At 41.7% G+C, this 20,326-nt stretch overlaps 1 protein-coding gene across 1 annotated transcript in view; it reads left to right on the top strand.

Annotated features, from left to right (window-relative positions):
• MCHR2 (melanin concentrating hormone receptor 2) overlaps positions 1-20,326 on the top strand; it is a 324,899-nt gene that overhangs the window by 111,985 nt on the left and 192,588 nt on the right. The window contains exon 2 of the mRNA XM_082248916.1: positions 1,918-2,124. Coding sequence (XP_082105042.1) covers positions 1,943-2,124 — 182 coding nt within the window. The 5' untranslated portion in view covers positions 1,918-1,942. The remainder of the gene's footprint in view (positions 1-1,917; positions 2,125-20,326) is intronic.

The raw sequence follows: 20,326 nt of genomic DNA, 5'->3' as shown, positions 1-20,326 counted from the left end.
TGACCCGATGCCTTTACTGGGGATTTGAACTAACACCATTTGGAGATATTTGAGTCTTCCCTTACTCTGGATATCGGAGTCCATGAGACCTTTTGTGAATTGATTTCTACGTTTGGCATTACTTATTCTACTTCTGGTAAGCAGTTTGTGGATCAGGGTGGCGGTCACTGTTGCTGTGTGGAGTCCGGTGCACATCTGGATGGCTATTTATTTCTATTAGCATAAAACAAGTTTATTTCTGGTAAGCAGTCTGTACTTCCGGTGGAGGTTTCTATCCTTTGGAGTTCAAACTTAATATCTTATGCGGTATCAATATACATCTTACACCTAAAATATACTGATTTTCAGTGTTTTCTTGCCTTACTTAATACAGACAGATTTTCATATTTTTCTATGTGTAGTAATCTATGTGCTTGTAACATTGGCAGAGTGCTATCAAGAAGAACACGTAGAAATCTGATTAACTCTTCTCATAAGCTATTTAGTACTATTGTGTTGAATCTGCCACATACTGTACTAGTGGGCTTTTGAGCTTTGGGAGAAAATGTCTTGCTGCTTGAAGCAATCAGTTTCAAACTTAAATTTTCCAGTCCAAAAATAAAAATGAGATTGTGTCTGGTTACAATGGGCAATACATTTCCTTTTGCTAGTACTCTTTTCATACATACCACACTCCTCTAGTCCTCCGCCTTTATAGTTAGCACACATGCCTGCAGCACAGGGGACATTTGAGTGTTATCCAACAGTATCCAACCATCACATACACGGCTCCTTCCCTCAAAACCCCTCACTATCAACAAAACATGAGGGTGCAGACACCAGTGATAAGCAGTTGTAAAACATGTGTTCCTTTGATTTATTTAAACCCTTCATTACAATAGTTAGTTTGTGCTTTTATGATAGAGTGATTCTGTTCAGAGGGCTTGGTCAGACGGTTTTTACGTTTTTTGTGTTGATTTTTTTTTTTTTTTTACTTCTTTTTTTTATATGGCTTCAAAGTTTTCATGCAGTGTAGCTGTCTTTTTCTTTCTGCTCCCCAAAAGTGAGAGGGATGAATTCTTTGAACAGAGCAGTGTTTTTTTTATAGCAATTAATGGCTGTCATATTACAGCAATCACCAACTGGGAGTTTTTTCACATGCACACACCCCTGCATCTGCAACCTCTCACAGATGAAAATACATGTGCGCACACTCTTGCTGATGCACAGGAAGGAAGACATGAAAAGGGCATGGGTGCACTTCACATTAATAAGCATTGGGTGTAGATCGATCACAAAATGTAAGAATGCAATATTGATAAGGGTGTAAATACAGGTCCTTCTGTTATTAAAGCATAACTCTAAATGTATATAAAAGATGTACATTTCTGGATTGATATAAAAGACATACATTTATTCAGATCTGTACCTGAATTCGACTTGTTATTAGCCCCTTGCAGTCCCTGTACAACAGAGTGGGAGAAGAAGAAGCAGCACAAGGGTCCAGTCAAGTAATGTGCTGATGAGGAGCGTACTTATAAGAGGAGAAATCAGAGTGAACTAAGAGATGATTTAATTAAAATGCTCATTCTCCTTCATTGTCCAATCACAGGCTGGGTGTAGGTCCCCGAGAGCCTGGACTCAAAGGAAGTAGGTTGAATTATGCTGGTCAGTGGTCACCATTAAACCCAGAAGACTAAGAACATGTAGTTGCAAAAATGTACTGCTGGGGACTGCCTAGGGATTGAAGATGTGTATTTTAGCAAAAGCTGATTTTTGTTTATTGTATTTTTTAGTAGGCTGTTATTTTTCTTGCTGTCATTTTTATTTTAGGTTTTAAATGGCTTTGAATATCACTTTGCATTGAGGTGCTCTAATATCCATCTCTAGTGACACGTAAAGTGCAAGGGTGAACTAATTATTATTATTTTTTTGCAGATTAACAAAAAAGAAGAGCATAACAATGAATGAAATTCAAATAACTTCGTGGAATAATACCAATGACCTATTGAATAAATCATGGAATATGAGGAGTGAAAACCATCTCATTAATACAGCAGAAACTGTTATTCTTCCATCTTTTATTGGAATTATCTGTTCCACTGGATTAGTTGGAAATATCTTAGTGTTGGTCACTATTATAAGGTAACTAACATTATAAGATAGCTAACACCATTTTGTTAATGCTGATTTACAGGGGTTGTAAACCCCATTCATGAAATCTGACTTGGGCACATCTATCTGAAGTGTTTACTTATCTCTCACCAAAGCCCTAAGTGCCATGTCGTTCTGCTGCTCCGTTCCTCTGTTATCAGCAGAGTCCCTTCTGACAAGTTCCCAGATACAGGAGATAACAGCAGCTAAACATTTGTGTCAGAAAGGGTGCTTAGAGATAGATAAGGAGAGAGCTTGTCTATTCACAGTACAGCTCTGCATGTAACTTCGTTCCTCTGCCTATGTGTAGTGGGGGTGTGTGCGTTTCCTCCAATCAGCTTACACACAGTGTATATCCAGACTCCACACCCACCCCTATGTGCTGCTGAAAGAGGAATAAAGATTTTTAACACAATGTGCACTTTCTACACAAGAGTGTAGAAAGGGAAAGACAGTAGATATACTTGTAAAACTTATGTAGGGGGATTTGTTTAATCTCTGTCTGACATCTGAGGCTGTTCACTTCACTGCCTGTCCACTGTTTCACCCTAATTTGGGGATAAACAGAGGGTAATGCATCATTGCACAAAACAAGATAAAAAAAAGTACTGGGATTGCTATTTTGCCCACTGCCTTCTGCACAGTCATATAAGCATGCAGCAGGGAAAGGCAGGATTCAGCTGGCCATGAAAGTAGGGAGAGCCATTGGATTTAAAGATGTTGTATAATCACAGTTCAAATAAAAAGTACATCTTTGTGTGATCATAGGAGCTAATGACCAACTTAAGAAAATATTTTGAGCCCTCCAGTGCTTTAAATGTGCCACTAGGCTCCACAATCAGTGCCACAATGCACATTAAAGTGCATTTGCATCAGCACACACGTGCAGATGCATGCACATCCCTGATCCTGTGCACAGGTCTGATGCCTGTTCTTTGCACTCACACAGATCTTATTTTCCTATTTATTTTCTTTAAAACAAGGCAGGGAAGAAATGACCTGTCAAGATAGCAGCCTTGCTGGCAACTGTCTGGATAGCGCAAGCATGCACCCTTTTACTACACTGTGCTGAGTGCCTAATGTAGGTGTACGTGAGAGGTGTAAGCCAACGGCAGGTTCCCAGCACACAGAAAGTAGAGGGAAACCTAAACTGTAGAATGCAGTCCTTGCAGGTTCTCTACTTCACAATGGTACTTGAGGACAGTCCCAAGGAAGAGCAGGTGAATCAGAATTCACCAAAGTGTAGAGTGTAAGGGCAAGCTGGTATTCACTGGTCACAGCCCCTGGGTTCACCCTGATCTAGGCATGATGGACCCCAAAGTATACAATTCAAGAACTTACCACATGGTATCAGACTGTAGCAGATTGGAGGGCTATGGATCACACTGAAGCCATCAGTAGCCAGGACTATGCAGCAAATACGGATAGCCAGGATATTTACCAAAGGTCGGGGCAGGCAACGGACAAGGAAAGGTTGGCACATGGTAGTCAAATATTAAGGGTACAGGAGAGGGATACTAGCTGAACCCACTACTGAGAAACAGAGCACAGCAGCTAGCTACAATAAGTAGTGCTTGGGCAATGAAATCCTATAAATGTGTGCAGCCACAAAAGGCCAATGTAATCCTGGAAAATGTAAAGCAAGTATTGCTGACATAAGTAACTGAGTTAAAAAGTTCTCTCTTCTAACTACAGCCATGTGTGGAAAGGTATGGAGCACCAACTAATGTCTTTTGAAAAGTCTATAAGATGTACACATTGTAGAATAAATATATGAGAATTATTAATGTTGCCTTGTTTTTGTAAATGCTCCAAAACCGTCATCCACATCCTTCCCCTCACTACCTGGTGAGGAACAGACCTGAAACCTCATGCACAAACAAGCTGCCAAACACTATATTATACTTGTGATTAGTGTGAGGTAAACATGAGGATGACACTGGAGCATGCATATTCAAACACAGTAAGCAAAGGCAGCTCCTATATTTCTGCCCTTTAAATTCTGTTGTGCTATGCATGTTTTACCTAATGCATTTTGCACACTTACTTTTTAATGTCAAGTTAAATTATTCAGAATCACAGATTAATTCTGAAAATAATAGACAGGAACACTCTCTACCTCATCTGTTACAGAATTAAATTAGCAGGATGGAAAACGGAAAGCTCTTTCACTCTTTGATATGGTGTATTTAACTTTGTCATAATTCAATGAGATGTCAAATGAACACAAATTGCAGGTTTATGATCCTCTACACTGTATCATAAAATGAGATTGAAACGTATGTGCTTCCAAGCAGCTGTCATTTCTTCCTACTCTGTTTCATCCAATCATAAACAGTGCAAACTAAATAGGAATATACATGGATGGATTTACTGAAGGCAAATAGACGGTGCACTTTGCAAGTGCAGTTGAACTCTTTTTATTTAGTAAATGTAAATGTGTTAAAGTTTCACTTCGTAAAGAATACCCAATCAAGTTAAGGAAAATAAATAAAAAAGCATTTTTGCTTGCACATGATTGGAAGATGGAATTCAGAAGAGCTTTATCACATTTACTAAGCTCTGGGGGAAATTAGTGCAACTGCATTTGCAAAGTCTGCTTTTAGTAAATCAACCCCAGTGTGAAGTCTGAGTGATGCATTGATAAGATTTACAAAATGTTGATTCTCTGTATACATTTGCATCCTAAAAGAAAACTCTGTATAATTTGCTTGCTTAGTGACACATTTTAATGAAGCTTTCAAATGGACATGGCTTGGAACTCATAATTCCATATGCTACACATTGCTTTGAACATATATGAGTGAAGTGCTAATCTAAAGTTGTGAATTACATTACATTATGATATTTAAGGGATAAATGGAAGATCAGATCTCACCAGTTGCCAAAAAAATGTGACAAATGCAGGTCAGCTCCAAATCATGCGGATACCAATACATGACAATGGCACCCTCAGTTTCACCTGGCATAAAGATTTTCCATCTTGTGGGGCCACAGTCTAAGTGCCCACAGATTGGGAGTGAGGGGCACTGGAGTCAGTTAGGGCTCTTTCACACGGGCGTTCCGTATGTCCGTTTTTCATCCCATCCGTTTGCGGATAAAAAACGGACATAATGTATCTCTACGTAAATACGGATGTCATCGGATGATCATCCTCTGACATCCGTTTTTTGTCAGTTCAGTTCAGTTCAGTTTTTTTGAACGGAGGAGAACCCTATTTTTTCTTCCTTTCAAAAAACGGAACTGAAGCAAAAACGGATGTCAGTGGTGTCATCCGCAGACATCCGTATTTACATAGACATGCATTATGTCAGTTTTTCATCCGCAAACGGATGGGATGAAAAACGGACATACGGACCGGATGACACAAGTGTCATCCGTGTCCGTTACAAAAAAAAAAAAAAAGGACCTGATCGGGCAAAAAAAAAGGAACGCCCGTGTGAAAGAGCCCCTAACTACACAGTCAACCCATTACACATCCTTACAGCTGCCTCCTTCTGGTTTATTCAGAAACATGAACCGTTCACAATATCTGCATAACTGCATTAACAATTCTGATCTTTCAGAAATGTTTAATACACACTGTCACAACAGACATCTAGACAGACATCTGTCTTATTCAAAGACCAGGAATTGTTTTAGTTATTTAGAATATCTAGAGAAAAGGCTTAAAAATGTTAAAATGATTGTTAAAAACAAGAAAAGGGAAGATGGTGAAAGTCAATTATTTACAGAAAAGGGATATTACAAAATAAACATGAATGGCAACAGATAAAATGCATGGGAAAAGCAACCAAGGACACTGTAGGCCAGCCACATGCATCCTAGAAAACTAGGATGTTATTGGTTGCTATGATGCCAGTGGTTAATGATTTTTGTGGTGTAACATAAATCATTGATGCTGTGTAAAAAAAGAAAAAGCTCAGTCGGGGCTGCCTTGGGGAGGAGAGTCTCCAGTGGGATAGGGAACCGGCCTGTGCTCAGACACAGTTTACGCCATCTATGCTGAGGGGGAGGCCTGCACTCTGTCCTTGTCTTCATCCAGCACTCAGTAGGTCAGAAGTGGAGACTTTTTACTTCTCATCATCAGTAATCCTTTAGGCGTGTCTGTGGCAGAAGCGGTGCAGCCTTTTAACGGGGCATCAGAGCGGCCCAAGGGGCAATTGCCCCTCTGCTCCCTGGCCCAGCCCTCCCCTGGCTAGGATGCACAGATTTTAAGAGAAAACATTGGTTCCCCCCAAAATCCATAACGGACCCATATCTGAGCAAGCAACCTTACTGGCCAGTTAAGTAAGATGCAGGAAACATGCGCCCCCCCACCCCCCTCAACATGGGGTGGGTACTTTGCGGGAGGAGGGGGGCTACATAGCTCATGGGCCTCTTCCCCACATCAAAAATACAATACATGAAGGGGAGGATGTATATGAAAACCAGTGCGAACAGATTGAAACTAGTACAATGCCTCTTTATCAGCGATTAGAGGAAGGTAGCAGAGTAAGCCCTCAGGGTGAATGTAGTATGCAATAGATTTTTTATATACAGGAAAAAACACTTTCACAGCGTCAGCAGTCTCGCCTTTGTGCAAACTCTGAAGTCTTCTTACCAGTACATGTAAAGCAAAAAAAGGAAATGGGAGAGAGGGAGAGCTACTGTCTAAGCACAGTAATAGTGTGAATACAGGCCAGAGATGTAGGGAAGAGGCCCTTGTCCCCTTCAACGTAGGGACGGAGTCTTTTGCAGGGAGGGGGGCCCTTTGGCAAGGTATTCTCGCCATGTTAACGGCATGTAGCCTTGTATGGCTTTGAGGGGCACCTGTAAGCTACCTCCCTCTCCTGGCCAGTGAGACTGTATGCTCAGGTCTGATATGGATTTTGGGGAAAACCTCATATGCTTTTTGGGTTGTGTTCCCTATTCAGTTCCCCACTAGACCCAAAGTGTATGAAATGGATTCTGGGGGACCTTGTGCATTTCTTTTTGGGCAAACCAGACATTTATCTGATATCTTAACTGAATCTCAGGACCTGTCCCTCTTTCCATCCTCATTGCATAGTCACCTCTACTTTCTCTTTTTGGAGTGGGGTAAAATTAGCAGTAGCAGTACTGGCAACAGCAGTACAAGCAACCGCTACAGATTATTACATAATGGTTTTTTATTCAGTTAAACCTCAAGTCTAAAGATACAAGATACATAGTTACATAGTTGGTAAGGTTGAGTAAAAACCCCAGTCCATCAAATTCAACCTGTGTGGGTGTGTGTGTTTATGTCAACACAATTTCCCATTTTCCTGTATACTGCATTCGCTAAGATTCCCATCTAAGATTTTTTGCTCTGACAGTAAAGAACCCCCCAGGAAGACTAAGGTTAAACTACTTCAACTCTCGTGTCTTCCTAAGCTCCCTAAAACTGGATATTTTTTTTACCAGTATAGAATCACCATTGAGGTGTGTGTATATCGCTATCAAATCTCCTCTCAAGTGTCTCTCCTCTAGGGAGAATAAGTTTAACCACTTAAGCCCCGGAGGATTTGGCTGTTCAAAGACCAGGGCCTATTTTGCGTGACTTTAACAGACAATTGCGCAGTCGTGCGACACCCAAATGAAATTGACGTCCTTTTTTTTCCACAAACAGAGCTTCCTTTTGGTTGTATTTGATCACCTGTGCGATTTTTACTTTTTGCGCTATAAACAAAAAAAGAGTGACAGTTTTGAATAAATAACAATATTTTTCAAATTTTTTATATGAAATTCTCAAAAAAAATGTAAAAATATATTTTTTTTTAACATTTTAGGCCAATTTCTTTTCTGCTACATATTTTTGGTAAAAAAAATCGCAATAAGTGTATTTTGATTGGTTTGCGCAAAAGTTATTGCGTTTACTAACTAGGGGAAAGATTTATGTCATTTTTATTGTTTTTTTTAACTAGCAATGGCGGCGATCTGCGATTTTTTTTGCGGGACTGCGACATTGCGGCGGACAGATCAGACCCCTGACTGACATTTTTGACACTTTTGGGGGTACCAGTGACATTACTACAGTAATCAGTGCTATAAATATGCACTGTTACTGTAAAAATGACACTGGCAGGGAAGGGGTTAACTTTATTAGTGATCAAGGGGTTAAGTGTGTCCCTAGGGGCGTGATTCTAACTGTCAATGGGCGTGGCTTGTGATGTAACCACAGAGATATACAATCCTACATAGCAGGATCGTGTAGTCTCTGCAGTTACACCAGGGAGAATGACAGGTGGCTTTGTTTACATTAGCCGCCTGCCTTTCTCCCTCTCCAGCGGGAGATCGCGAGTGACCGGCGGACATTGGAGCCACCGGTCACTCACACGGGGATGTCAGGGAACGAGCGGGAGTGCTCGCCCCCTAGAGGCTCATGGGCAAGTGACGTACCGGTACGTCACTTTGCCCAGGAGGGGCTGACCGCCGCAGTATATGTACTTGCGGCGGTCGGCAAGTGGTTAATGCTTGTAGTCATTCCTCTTAACTGAGATCCTCCAGTTCTCTTATTCGTTTTTTTGCCCTTCTCTGGACTCTCTTCAGTTTCATCACATCCTTTGTGAGGACTAGTGACCAGAACCTCATTTGCCATGTAGTTGCCCACCCCTTTATTTTATTAAAGTCTTCTTGTAAAGTTTCTATATCCTGCTGTGTATCGACAGCAAACACTGAGATTGAGCTATTTATGCTGTCCTCTATTTCATTTATTAATAAATAAAACAGTATTGGTCCTAGGACAGAGCCTTAATGACCCCACCCACCACTCCAGACCATCCTTAATATCACTCTTTACCCCTTTAATTACCCCTGTAACCAATTTTCTATCCAGGTATATACCCTAAGGTCCATGCTAACACACCTCAATTTGTAAATTAAGCATTTATGGGGAACTGAATTAAATGCTTTTTGCAAAATCCACTGACTTTCTTATATCTAGGTGGCAGCTCAATTCCTCATAGATTGTTAATAGATTGGTCTGGCAAAAACAATATTTTATAAATGTATTAGTACTAATGATACTGTTTATATCTGCACATTCTTGGAGATATTCTTATCATCCCCTCAAATAGTTTACGATGATAGACAGACTGACATCTAGTTTCCAGGTATACAGTATGCCATTTTTAAAATATTGGTACCACATTATCTTTTTACCGATCAGATGGTACCATTCTGGTTACTAAGCTGTCCATAAAAATTAGCGATAGTGGTCTGGCTTTTACCTGGCTAGTTTTTTTGAGGACTCCCATGTGTAAGCCATCCAGTCCTGGTGTTTTTATTTTTTTTTATTACTCTCCCATGTGTTTCTCCTGGTATATTTTAGTTGCCCTGATTGTACTTTTACATCTCTTATTACATTCCTTGTAGTGTTGTAATGCCGACAATGACCCCTCGGCCTTACATTTTTTGAAGGACATTTTCTTTCTTTTATATGCCTTTTTAAGTGAAAGTTTAGTGACCCAGGTTTCTCCATAGCTCTCTTATATTTGTTGCCCATTGGAATGCACTGGCTAATACCTTTGTTTATTATGTTCTTTAACCACTCCTATTTTTCCTCAGTGTTCATCGTTTCTTAGAATTTTATCCCAATTAAGTAACATTGAATGCAATTTAGAAAAGTTTGCTCCTTTGAAATCCAATGTTCTTGTATTACCCTTGTGTATCCTTTTCCTGAGAATTATACTGAATGTATACCCTGTGATCGCTGTTTTCTAAGTTGTCCCATATTTTCACATTGACGATCTTATCAGTGTTATTTGTAGACAGCAGTTCTAGCAATGCATTACATCTAGTCAGGGAATTCACTAATTGACACATGAAGTTGTCCTGCAAGATATTTATTAAATGAATGAGCAGTTCCTTCTGCCCAGTCGGTATCTGGATAATTGAAGCCCCCCATTATGATAAAGTTTCCCTGCCTCACCATCACTCTTAACTGTGGTAGGAGATCTGATTCCTCCTCATCCTTCAAGTCAATGGGCCTATAGCATACGCCCACTAATTATTTCCCATTTATTTCTTCTCTTTAATGCTCTAGCCACAAAGATTTCACCTCCTCCCTTGCCCCATTAGTAAAGTTGTCCCTCATGTTCACTAGCAAATCATTAATAATAAACAGGCACATTCCTCCCCATCTTCTACCCTTCCAGTGAATTTGATACAGGGAATACCCTTGGACAGTTGCAAGTCAGTCATGTGAGCTGTCAAACCAAGTATCTGATAGTTCAAAGTCAAAATCCTCCTCGTGTATCAGCAACTCCAGTTCTTCCATTTTATTAGCTAGACTTCTAGCATTTGTGTACATGCTTCCTAATTTGTTCTTAAGCTGCAATTAAATGCTGCAAACCCCCTCATCTTGGGTTTAGGAATTTTAGTTACACTAAATAGATAAAAGTCTGTCAATAAGGCAAAATGCAGTTAAAAATCTGTTGAATATTTATTAAAGTGAAGTTCCACCCATTTTTGTGTTTATTAAAAGTCAGCAGCTACAAAAAGTGTAGCTGCTGACTTTTAATAAACACGCTCACCTGTCCCACGGTTCAGCGATGCGGCCGGCGGAAGCCTCGGTTCTCTCCCTCTTCTCCCCACGGCGCCGGCATCTCTAGTGTGGGCAGCCGGCTGTGACAGCTTGTGGCTTCACAGCAGGGTGCGCACTGCGCATGCAGGAGTCGCGCTGCACGTACTGAGTAGACGGGTAATCTGGGACCTCTGACATGTCCCAGAAGATTGCAGGTAGGGAGGGGGAGAGGAGAACTTCCACTCGAGCCGCCTAGGCGGCCCGAGTGCAAATGGGAGTGGATACCTGTCAAAACTAGGTACTCTCTATGATATGCGAAATGTGACATGTCAGGGGATCAAGAGGCCTTAAAGCAGAAGTTGTATTTTTGGATGGAACTCCACTTTGAACATCCATCAAGACATAAAAGGAGAAATCCATTACAGAGCAAAGCTGACATGTTTCAGCCCCATCCCGGCCCTTAGTTGTAACAAATTAAAGCATGGAACAGCACAAATAAATAGACAACACCTTGTACCTATGGCTAGATCAGATAGGGAAAATATCCCTATGCACCACCTTCACATCCTGACAGGTGAAAACAGAAAGGAAAAAAAAATGAACATACCTTACATCATAATACAAAAAAAAGAGGCATCAAAAATAAAAAATAAACTATTAAAAACAAAAAACTTTATAACAAAAATATACAAACGAACACCAGGAGAGAAGTGAAAGCCAAAGAGACAGCAGAGCATGATTACCAAAGGTGCAAATCCAGGTCCCACCTGAGGTTTAATCCCTATAGGACTCTGTTTTGCAACCTAAAAAAACACCAGGCCTCCCTCTTAAACAGCTTCTGATGGCGATCATCTTCCCTCACATTAGGAGTAATGTGCTCTATGCCTAAAAAATCTAAATGTACAAACATTTCTTCCATGCTGCTTTTTAAAATGCTGCAAGACATTAGAGATAAATTTAGCCTTAGGGTTGTTAGAATCACTGTAGTGTTCACTTATCCTAGCCTTAAGAGGATGTGTTGTACAGCCCACGCATTGTAAACAACATAAAATGCATACTATCAAATAAACAACAAAACTTATACCACAATTGACATAATGTTTCATATCAGTGTTCTCCTGTAGCAGTAGACTCAAAGGTTTTAGAACACAAAATCAAATGACAATATTTACAAGTGTTTCAACCACAGGGATAAGTCAACCAAGTGAGTACAGTTTTGGTATCAGAAACAAATAAACTAGTTGAAAGTAAGCTGCCTAAAGTGGGAGCATGGCAACTCACAAATCTGCACCTCCGCTGTAACACCAAAAAAAAGCTGCTTGTCAGAATACAAAACAGGCAAATTCTTTTTCATGATCTCAATTACCTTTCAGTATTCTTTTCAGTATGGGGTTATAAATGTAATCTTCACTAGTAATGTCACAATTTCTTTTAACCCTTCTGACCCTAACCAGGAACATTTCCCTATTCCTATTAGTGGCAATATCTATACCTCTTTTAATGGACCAATTAGTAAAACCTCTCTGTTTAAGGCGAGTACTAATAAGACTAAATTCTTCAATAAATGCCCATAGTCCATAGAGCAACTCCTGCGAGCTATAATGAACTCGCCAACAGGTATAGCATGAATGGTGTGGGATGGATGACAACTAGTGGCAAAAAGAGTGATGTTTCCAGAGCAGGGCTTGTGATAAGTAAAAGTGGAAACGTCCCATGTTCTTGAATCACCCCGCAATATAAAATCCAAAAAGTTAAAGTGATTGTAAAGTCATGTTTTTTTTTTTTCTATTAAAATAATGACTATGTTATACTTACATCCTCTATGCAGTTGGTTTTGCACAGAGCAGCCCAGATTCTCCTCTTCTCGGGTCCCTGGCTGGAGCTCCTGGCCCCTCCCTCCTGCTGAGTGAACTCACAGCAAGCAGCTTGCTATGGGGGCACCTGAGCCTAGCTGCAGCTCCGTATATCAAAACAGACACGGAGCTGCACCCCCTCTCTCTCCTGATTGGCTAACTGATAATGATTGACAGCAGCGGGAGCCAATTTTGCCGCTGCTGTGTCGCAGCCAATCAGGAGAGAGATGGCTGAGGCTCTCGTGAACATCGCTGGATAGAGAGGGGGCTCAGGTAAGTATTAAGGGGTCTAAGGGGGGCTGCTGCACACAGAAAGATTTTCATCTTAACCACTTTACCACCGGAGGATTTTGCTGTCTTACGTACAGGCCACTTTTTGCGATTCAGCACTGTGCGAATTTAACTGACAATTGCGCGGTCATGCAATGCCGTACCCAAACAAAATTTACGTCCTTTTATTTCCCATAAATAGAGCTTACTTTTGGTGGTATTTGATCACCTGTGCGATTTTTACTTTTTGCGCTATATACAAAAAAAGAGCGACAATTTTGAAAAATAACAATATTTTTCTCATTTTTTTATATGAAATTCCCCCCAAAAAAATGTAAAAATCAAAATTTTTTTAACTTTTTTTGCCAATTTGCTTTCTGCTACATATTTTTGGTAAAAAAAATCGCAATAAACGTATTTTGATTGGTTTGCGCAAAAGTTATCGCAGCTACTAACTACGGGACATTTATGTAATTTTTATTGTTTTTTTTAACTAGTAATGGCGGCGATCTGCGATTTTTTTTTGTGGGACTGCGACATTGCGGCGGACAGATCGGACCCTTGACTGACATTTTTGACACTTTTGGGGGTACCAGTGATATCACTACAGTAATCAGTGCTATAAATATGCACTGTTACTGTAAAAATTACACTGGCAGGGAAGGGGTTAATTTTTATTGGTGATCAAGGGGTTAATGTATGCCTGGTGCTTACTGACGTGTGTGGGGGGAGGGGACTGTGTGACACAGGGACAGATCGCAGGTTCAGCTATGCTGAATCCTGCAATCTGACCCTGCCTGTCACTTAGGAGATCCGCCTGCTTTGTTTACACAAGCGGGCGGATCTCCACACTCGATCCCCGACGATCGGGGAAGAGCGGCGGTGATCACCGCCGCTCCTCCCCTGGCCCGACTCCCGCTGTAACTGAATACAGCGGGAGCGAGCCTCCGGCGGCGCGCGCGCCGCCCACAAGGGGAGGAGTCCAGCGACGTAGGTCTACGATGCTGGACGGAATCGAGCCACTTTGCCGCAGTAGTACCCATGTGAGCGGTCGGCAAGTGGTTAATGCATAGAATGCATTAAGATAAACAAAACCTTCTGACTTTACAACCCCTTTAACCACTTCAGCCCTGGAAGGTTTTGCCCCATTAATGACCAGACCAATTTTTGCGAATCGGCACTGCATTACTTTAACACTGTACCCTAATAAAATAGATTTCCTTTTTTCCCACAAATAGAGCTTTCTTTTGGTGGTATTTGATCACCTGTACGATTTTTATTTATGGCGCTATTAACAAAAAAAGAGTGACAATTCTGAAAAAAAAAAACAATATTTTTTACTTTCTGCTATATAACATTCCCAAAAAAATGTTTAAAGAGTCCATTCACACTGCCGCGACTTGTCAGCAGTCCATTGACTGCTACAGGACCCGTTCTAATAGGAGCGACACAAGTCGCTCCGACTTAGAAAAAGGGTCCTGTACTACTTCGGGGCGACCTCGGGGCGACTTGCATAGACATTCATTATATGAAGTCCGTGCAAGTCGCGCCGAAGTCGCGGTGCACGGGACTTCACAAGTTGCCCCTGAAGTAGTACAGAGTCTTGCCGCTGCAGTGTGAATGCGGGCTAAATCAAACTTTTACATCATTTCAGGCTAATTTGTATTTTGCTACATATTTTTGGTAAACAAAAATCCCAATAAGCGTATTTTGATTGGTTTGTGCAAAAGTTATCATGTCTACAAACTAGGGGAAAGATTTATGTAATTTTTATTTATTTATTTCTTTACTAGTAATGGCGGCAATCTGCAATTTTTAGTTGGACAATGACATTGCGGCGGACTGATCGGACCCCTAACTGACATTTTTGACACTTTTGGGGGGGCCAGTGAACTTACTACTGTAATCAGTGCTAAAAAATGCGCTGTTACTGTCAGGGCCGTCTTTAATATTGATTGGACCCTTGGCAAACTTTTTCTTGGGCCCTCCCGAATCCACTTATCAGCTATGTGCGAGCAGTGCGGGCTCAAGTGGAAGCTGCCTTGGGCCCCATATTAATGACTGGGCCCAGGGCAGCTGCCCCTTTTGCCCTGTGACAAAGACAGCCCTGGTTACTGTATAAATGACACTGTCAGGGAATGGGTTAACTCAGGGGCGATCAAAGGGTTAAGTGTGAGCCTATGGGGTGTTTTCTATCTGTAAGGGGGGTGGGCTTGTGGAATCAACACAGAGACCTGTGATCCCAAATAGGAGGATCAGAGGCGCTCTGTGTTCATTCCAGAGAGAACAACGGTCTGCTGTGTTCTCTCTCCACAGGGAGCGATCACGGGTGCTCAGCGGCAATCGCGGTCACCGGCCCCATGGATTGGCTTTCCTACTGCCTAATAGGGGCACGAGTGCACCCCTGGTGGCACATTATTAATATTATTCCGCATCGGTCTACATGCACGCCATAGGTATCAAACAATAAAAAGGAAATATAAATAAAAAAATTGCGCTAGTAATGAAAGAATACAATTCACTAAAAAAAGCAGCCAGCATAAATCTGTTGATGGCAGATAAATAAAATAAAAATCCAAATGCAGCGGTTAAAGGCAATCTTATGCAATCTTAATATAGCTAGTCTCTCACTTTTGCAGTTTAGAGAATATATATCAAAGGCATTTTGGATCTTTCAAAATTTTTTTTTTTTTGTGAATTCCATCAATTCTTTTTAAATGTACATACACGCCCTGGCTCGGTGTAAAAATCCCTAGTTTAGAGGACTCCCACTAGTCCTGTGGAAGGCAGTTTTGTCTGTTGAAACATATTAAAAATGGGCAGAGAATAGTAATTCTCTCTTAATAGAAAACAAAATACCAGAGCACACACCACAGTTGGCACGTACCTTGGTTGGTGTTGGCTGGAGGGCTTCCCTTGCAGCTCTAGTCTGAGCACCCCTGGAGGTGGTGACAGAGGTACAAGGCTCAAAGACGCACGGGTGATGGTAGTTTGGTAGCAGGTGATTGCCACGGATAGAGACATAGGTAAGCCAGGGTCATCCACAGTGAGGCAGCAGCATGGACAAGAAGCAGGCAGAACAAGGTCCAGTAGCAAGCTAAGGTCAGTTCCAGGGAAGCAGACAGAGCGAGGTCTAGTAGCAGGCCAGGGTCAGTGTCAGGGAAGAAGGCAGAGCAAGGTCCAGAAGCAAGCCAAGGTCAGTACCGGGAAGGCAGGCACAGAGAATAATCAGAGGCAAGCTGAGGTCAGTATCCAGAATCCACAGAGCAAGGTCAGGAACGGGCTAGGTTAGCAATGAAAGATCATATATTTTTCTTACTTTCTGCTATAAAATAAATTCAATTAAAAATGGAAAGAAATCTAATTTCTTCATCAGTTTAGGCCAATATGTATTCTGCTACATATTTTTGGTAAAACAAATCTCAAAAAGCATGTATTGATTGGTTTGCGCAAAGAGTTATAGCGTCTGCAAACTATGGGATACATTTACAGAATTTTTATTTATTTTTATCTTTTTACTAGAAATGGTGGTGATCAGCAACTTTTAGCGGGACTGCAACATTGCAGTTGGAAAAATTGGGCACCAACTAACACTTTTTTGGGGACCAGTGACACTAATACAGTGATCAGTGCCAAAAATATGCACTGTCACTGTACTAATGGCACTAGCAGGTAAGGGGTTAACCTCAGAAGAGATCAAAGGGTTAAATGTATTTCTAGGAAGTTCTTACTAACTGTGAGGGGTGTGCTTTTACTGTCAGAAGGCAAGGATCCATGTTCCTGCTTAGCAGAAACACAGGATCTCTACCTCCCCTTCTCACACGGGACCCAGGCCTGGAAGTGCAAAATCCCCTACTTCTACGTGAGAGCCGCCACGCCGCAGTATATATACAGTATACGCTCGGCAAGTGGTTTGGTTAAAGAGCACTAAGACCAAATATTTTTGGATGCACCTGTTGATGATTCTGAGTGTCCTATTTTAAGAACACTAATACGTTTTCCTTATTATATACTAATTTAAGGACCAATGGCAATCACTCTTTTCTCTTCCTTTTTGTGTGTTTTATTAAAAAAATATGAATTGTTAATTTAAATAAATCTTATAAGACCAGTAAATGATTATGAGAGCCTCTATGTAAGGTCTCATGAACCCCCCCCCCCCCCCCAAGGCTGGCCTTTATCTTCTGCATCTTCTCCTGTCTTACCTTCCTCTTGCCCTTTCTGTCTTGCCTGATCCACTCCTTTATCACCCCCCTTTTCTCCCCCTTTCATCTTTATTATATTAGCTTTCCCTTCCCTCGGGTATCCCTTATTAGTATTAGGGACGATCTAACTTTTGAAAAGTTTGGTTCGACCAGAATACCCGAATTTCCCGAAAGTTCGGTTCGGATTCCCGGACCCCATTAAAATCAATGGGACCCGAAATTCTGGAATCAAAAACCACCATTTTGAAGCCCTAGAAACTAATAAATGCCCCGAAAAAGTAGGGATGTAACGATATCAAAATCTCACGGTACGATACAATTTCGATATTGACCTCACGGTACGATATTTATTGCGATATTGTTAAATAGCTCATGATAGTGTTTGTGATGATAATAGCGAAAAAATACCGACATTTATTCTGCTTTTGCCAGTCAACAGGCAATTTATTGTTGTATTTATGGATCCATGACAACATAAAACACTGATCACATAGTGCTTTTAGCCCCGGTTCACACTTGTGCGTGTGCGGGGTTCGCATGTAATGTCGGAGCGCACTGCTCCGACATTACATGCGATTGGCTGTGCGGTGCGAGTTTAGCCATACAAACTGTATAACATACAAAATTCGCACCGCAGCCGCACCAAACACGCACAGGACCCTTTTTTCTAGCCGCATCAGGATCGGATCGCACAGCGGTTCACACTTGTGCGATCCGATCCTGTGCGAGCTGCACGATCGCACTGCGATATGCGATCAAACTGGGGGTGTCGTTAAGATTACATTGACACCCCCAGCGTATCGCATATGGCAGTGTGAACTGCCGGGGGTGCGTGTGCGATGCGGGAACAGGCTGCGAATTCGCAGCCTTCCCGCATCGCATATATGTGAACCGAGCCTTAAAGTGCAAGTTGTAGTCAGGAACATCAATATTCTGTATAGTAATATTTGGTTGCATAACTGATTCTTCTGTGCAATGTTCAAGTTAAGAAGCAGCTAGAACAATTGTAAACAAACAACAAGCAATTCCCTTTAAGTGCAAACAAAGATCAAGTTAAGTCAGGTTTAAATGTGCAAGGCAAATAAAGGCAGCCTTTTAAAACTGGTATTTAGGAACATAACTTAAACTTAAATAAAATAGTCAGTCAAAAAGCCTTTAAAAAAACACTGACCTATCATTTAGCTTATGTTCACGTTTTTCATCAGGAAGATCTAAATATCTACATTGCAAGAAAAAAAAAAAACAGTAAAAAAAAATCCTTAAACTCTGGTCTATGTAGTTAACAATGATTTGTTCCGCGGGACTGTGTTTATTCCTCTTGCTTTTTGACGGACACCTGTCCTTTTAATATTGTAACCCAACCACGACGATATCGAGACACGACCACGACGATATTGAGACGACCACGACGATACGATATCGCGATATCTTCGATATCGTTACATCCCTACTAAAAAGTGCCCAGGGTTCTGGGTCATGCCCCAGGGACTATGAATCAGGCAAAAAAAAAGTTCTTAAAAATTGTCGTTTTTGATAGAGAGACAATTATTGGAAAAAAAAAAATTAGATTTCTTTGGATTTAATGTCTGGGGGGTCTAAAAAGTGTGCCTGTGAAGTTTCAGCTCTGTAGCATGTCCAGAACCAGAATTATAGCATGTCAAACCTTCAAAAATGACTTTTTTGCTTAACCGCGCCTTTCTTTTGCTCCTAATCAACTGCACAGCCAATGTGTATGATGGGGACATAATGCAGTGCACTGGGAACAAGAGTTTTTTGGAAAAAGGTGCTGTCTCTTTAAATGTGGATATAATTAAGGGGTGTATTTTCACAATGGGGCTATTATTACCAAATGTTTTCAAGAAGTCAAAAGATGTATGTAGATGCACTTTATTTCATGCAAAATGGTGTTTGGTGCACTTTAACTTGAATTCTCACAAGAAACAGATATATATATGCACGGATACATTGAGGGTTAGGGTTAGGGGTAGGGGCCACAATGTAGTGCACAGTGAACAAGATTAGAGATGTTTTGGATGAATACTGTTGTCTCTTGATTTCGAATAGAAGTAAAGGATGCTTAAAAATTGGGCCTTTGGTGGTGCCGACGATGCCTTGACACCATAACCCTATGAAAGTGCTGGTCATGAAGGCAATAATTGAGAAGATGTGTACCTGTAGATCAGATGAGCAAACATTGTGTTTTGGGTGTTGGCGGAGCCTTCCCACCGTAAGCCCAAAGAGCTGGTTTTGAAGAAGGCGTAAAAATTATGAAGGTGTGCACCTGTGGAACAGGTGCGCAAACATGGTATTTTTGGTGTTGGCGGAGCCTCCCCACCGTAAGCCCAAAGAGCTGGTGTTGCAGAAGGCCAAAAAAAAAAATGCATCTTTTCTAGTGGAAACTAAAATGAGGTTCTGTGAACCTAAACAGAACGAGAGGAGGGTTGGAGGGGGGCACCCTGGTCCAGGCTTAAACTGAGGCTCAGCTGCCACATCGCAACGATAGACTAGTCTACAAGGTCTGCATCAGGTGCATGAAAGCTTGATATCCACGACTGATTCATTTTAATGAATGTCAAACGGTCGACTGAGTCGGTGGAGAGTCTCGTTCGATGGTCTGTGACGAATCCTCGTGCTGCGCTGAATGCCCGTTCCGATAGGACACTGGAAGCAGGGCAGGCCAACAACTCCATGGCATACTGGGCCAGTTCTGGCCAGTGGTCTAATCTTAAGACCCAGTATGCCAGCGGATTGGATTCGTCACATGAAAAGCCCTCTGTGTCACTTTGTGCCCTGCCGTAATCGTCCACCATGTGATGCAGACGCTGTCGATGCTATGTGGCAGCTGAGAGGCCTGGGCGGTGAGGACTAAAAAAAGGCCGAAAGGCATCCGTCAACCGCACACCTTTTCCAACGCTCCTCTCGTGACCCGCAGTAGAGTCCATGGTAGGTTGTCCCTGCCTCTGCACCCTACGGGAGTCGGGGAACGTGTTCACCAGAATTCTCTTGAGACTGTCCTCAAGGGATTTGATCCTGTGGACTCTCTGGGTGGATAGGAAAAGCTCAGAGACTTTTGACTTGTACCGGTGGTCAAGTAGGGTGGCCAACCAATAGTGGTCAGTCTCTTTAATGGCCTTGATTCTGGGGTCCTTTCGCAGGCTCTGAAGCATGATGTTTGCCATGCGTCGCAAATTTGCAAAGGCCTGAGAAGCTGACTCCTCGGGGTCACTCAAAACAACATGATCTTGAACATGCTCCTCCGCCTCCCAGCCACGTACTACTCCAAATTGTCCAGAGGGAGTCAAAATAGGCCTTGCAGATTGCCGCATGTCTTCCTCCTCTTC

Source organism: Pelophylax lessonae, assembly GCF_965119305.1.
Source record: "Pelophylax lessonae genome assembly, chromosome: 3".
NCBI lineage: Eukaryota > Metazoa > Chordata > Amphibia > Anura > Ranidae > Pelophylax > Pelophylax lessonae.
The sequence above is the reverse complement of the archived record's forward strand: the minus strand, read 5'-3'. Positions and strand labels throughout refer to the sequence as shown.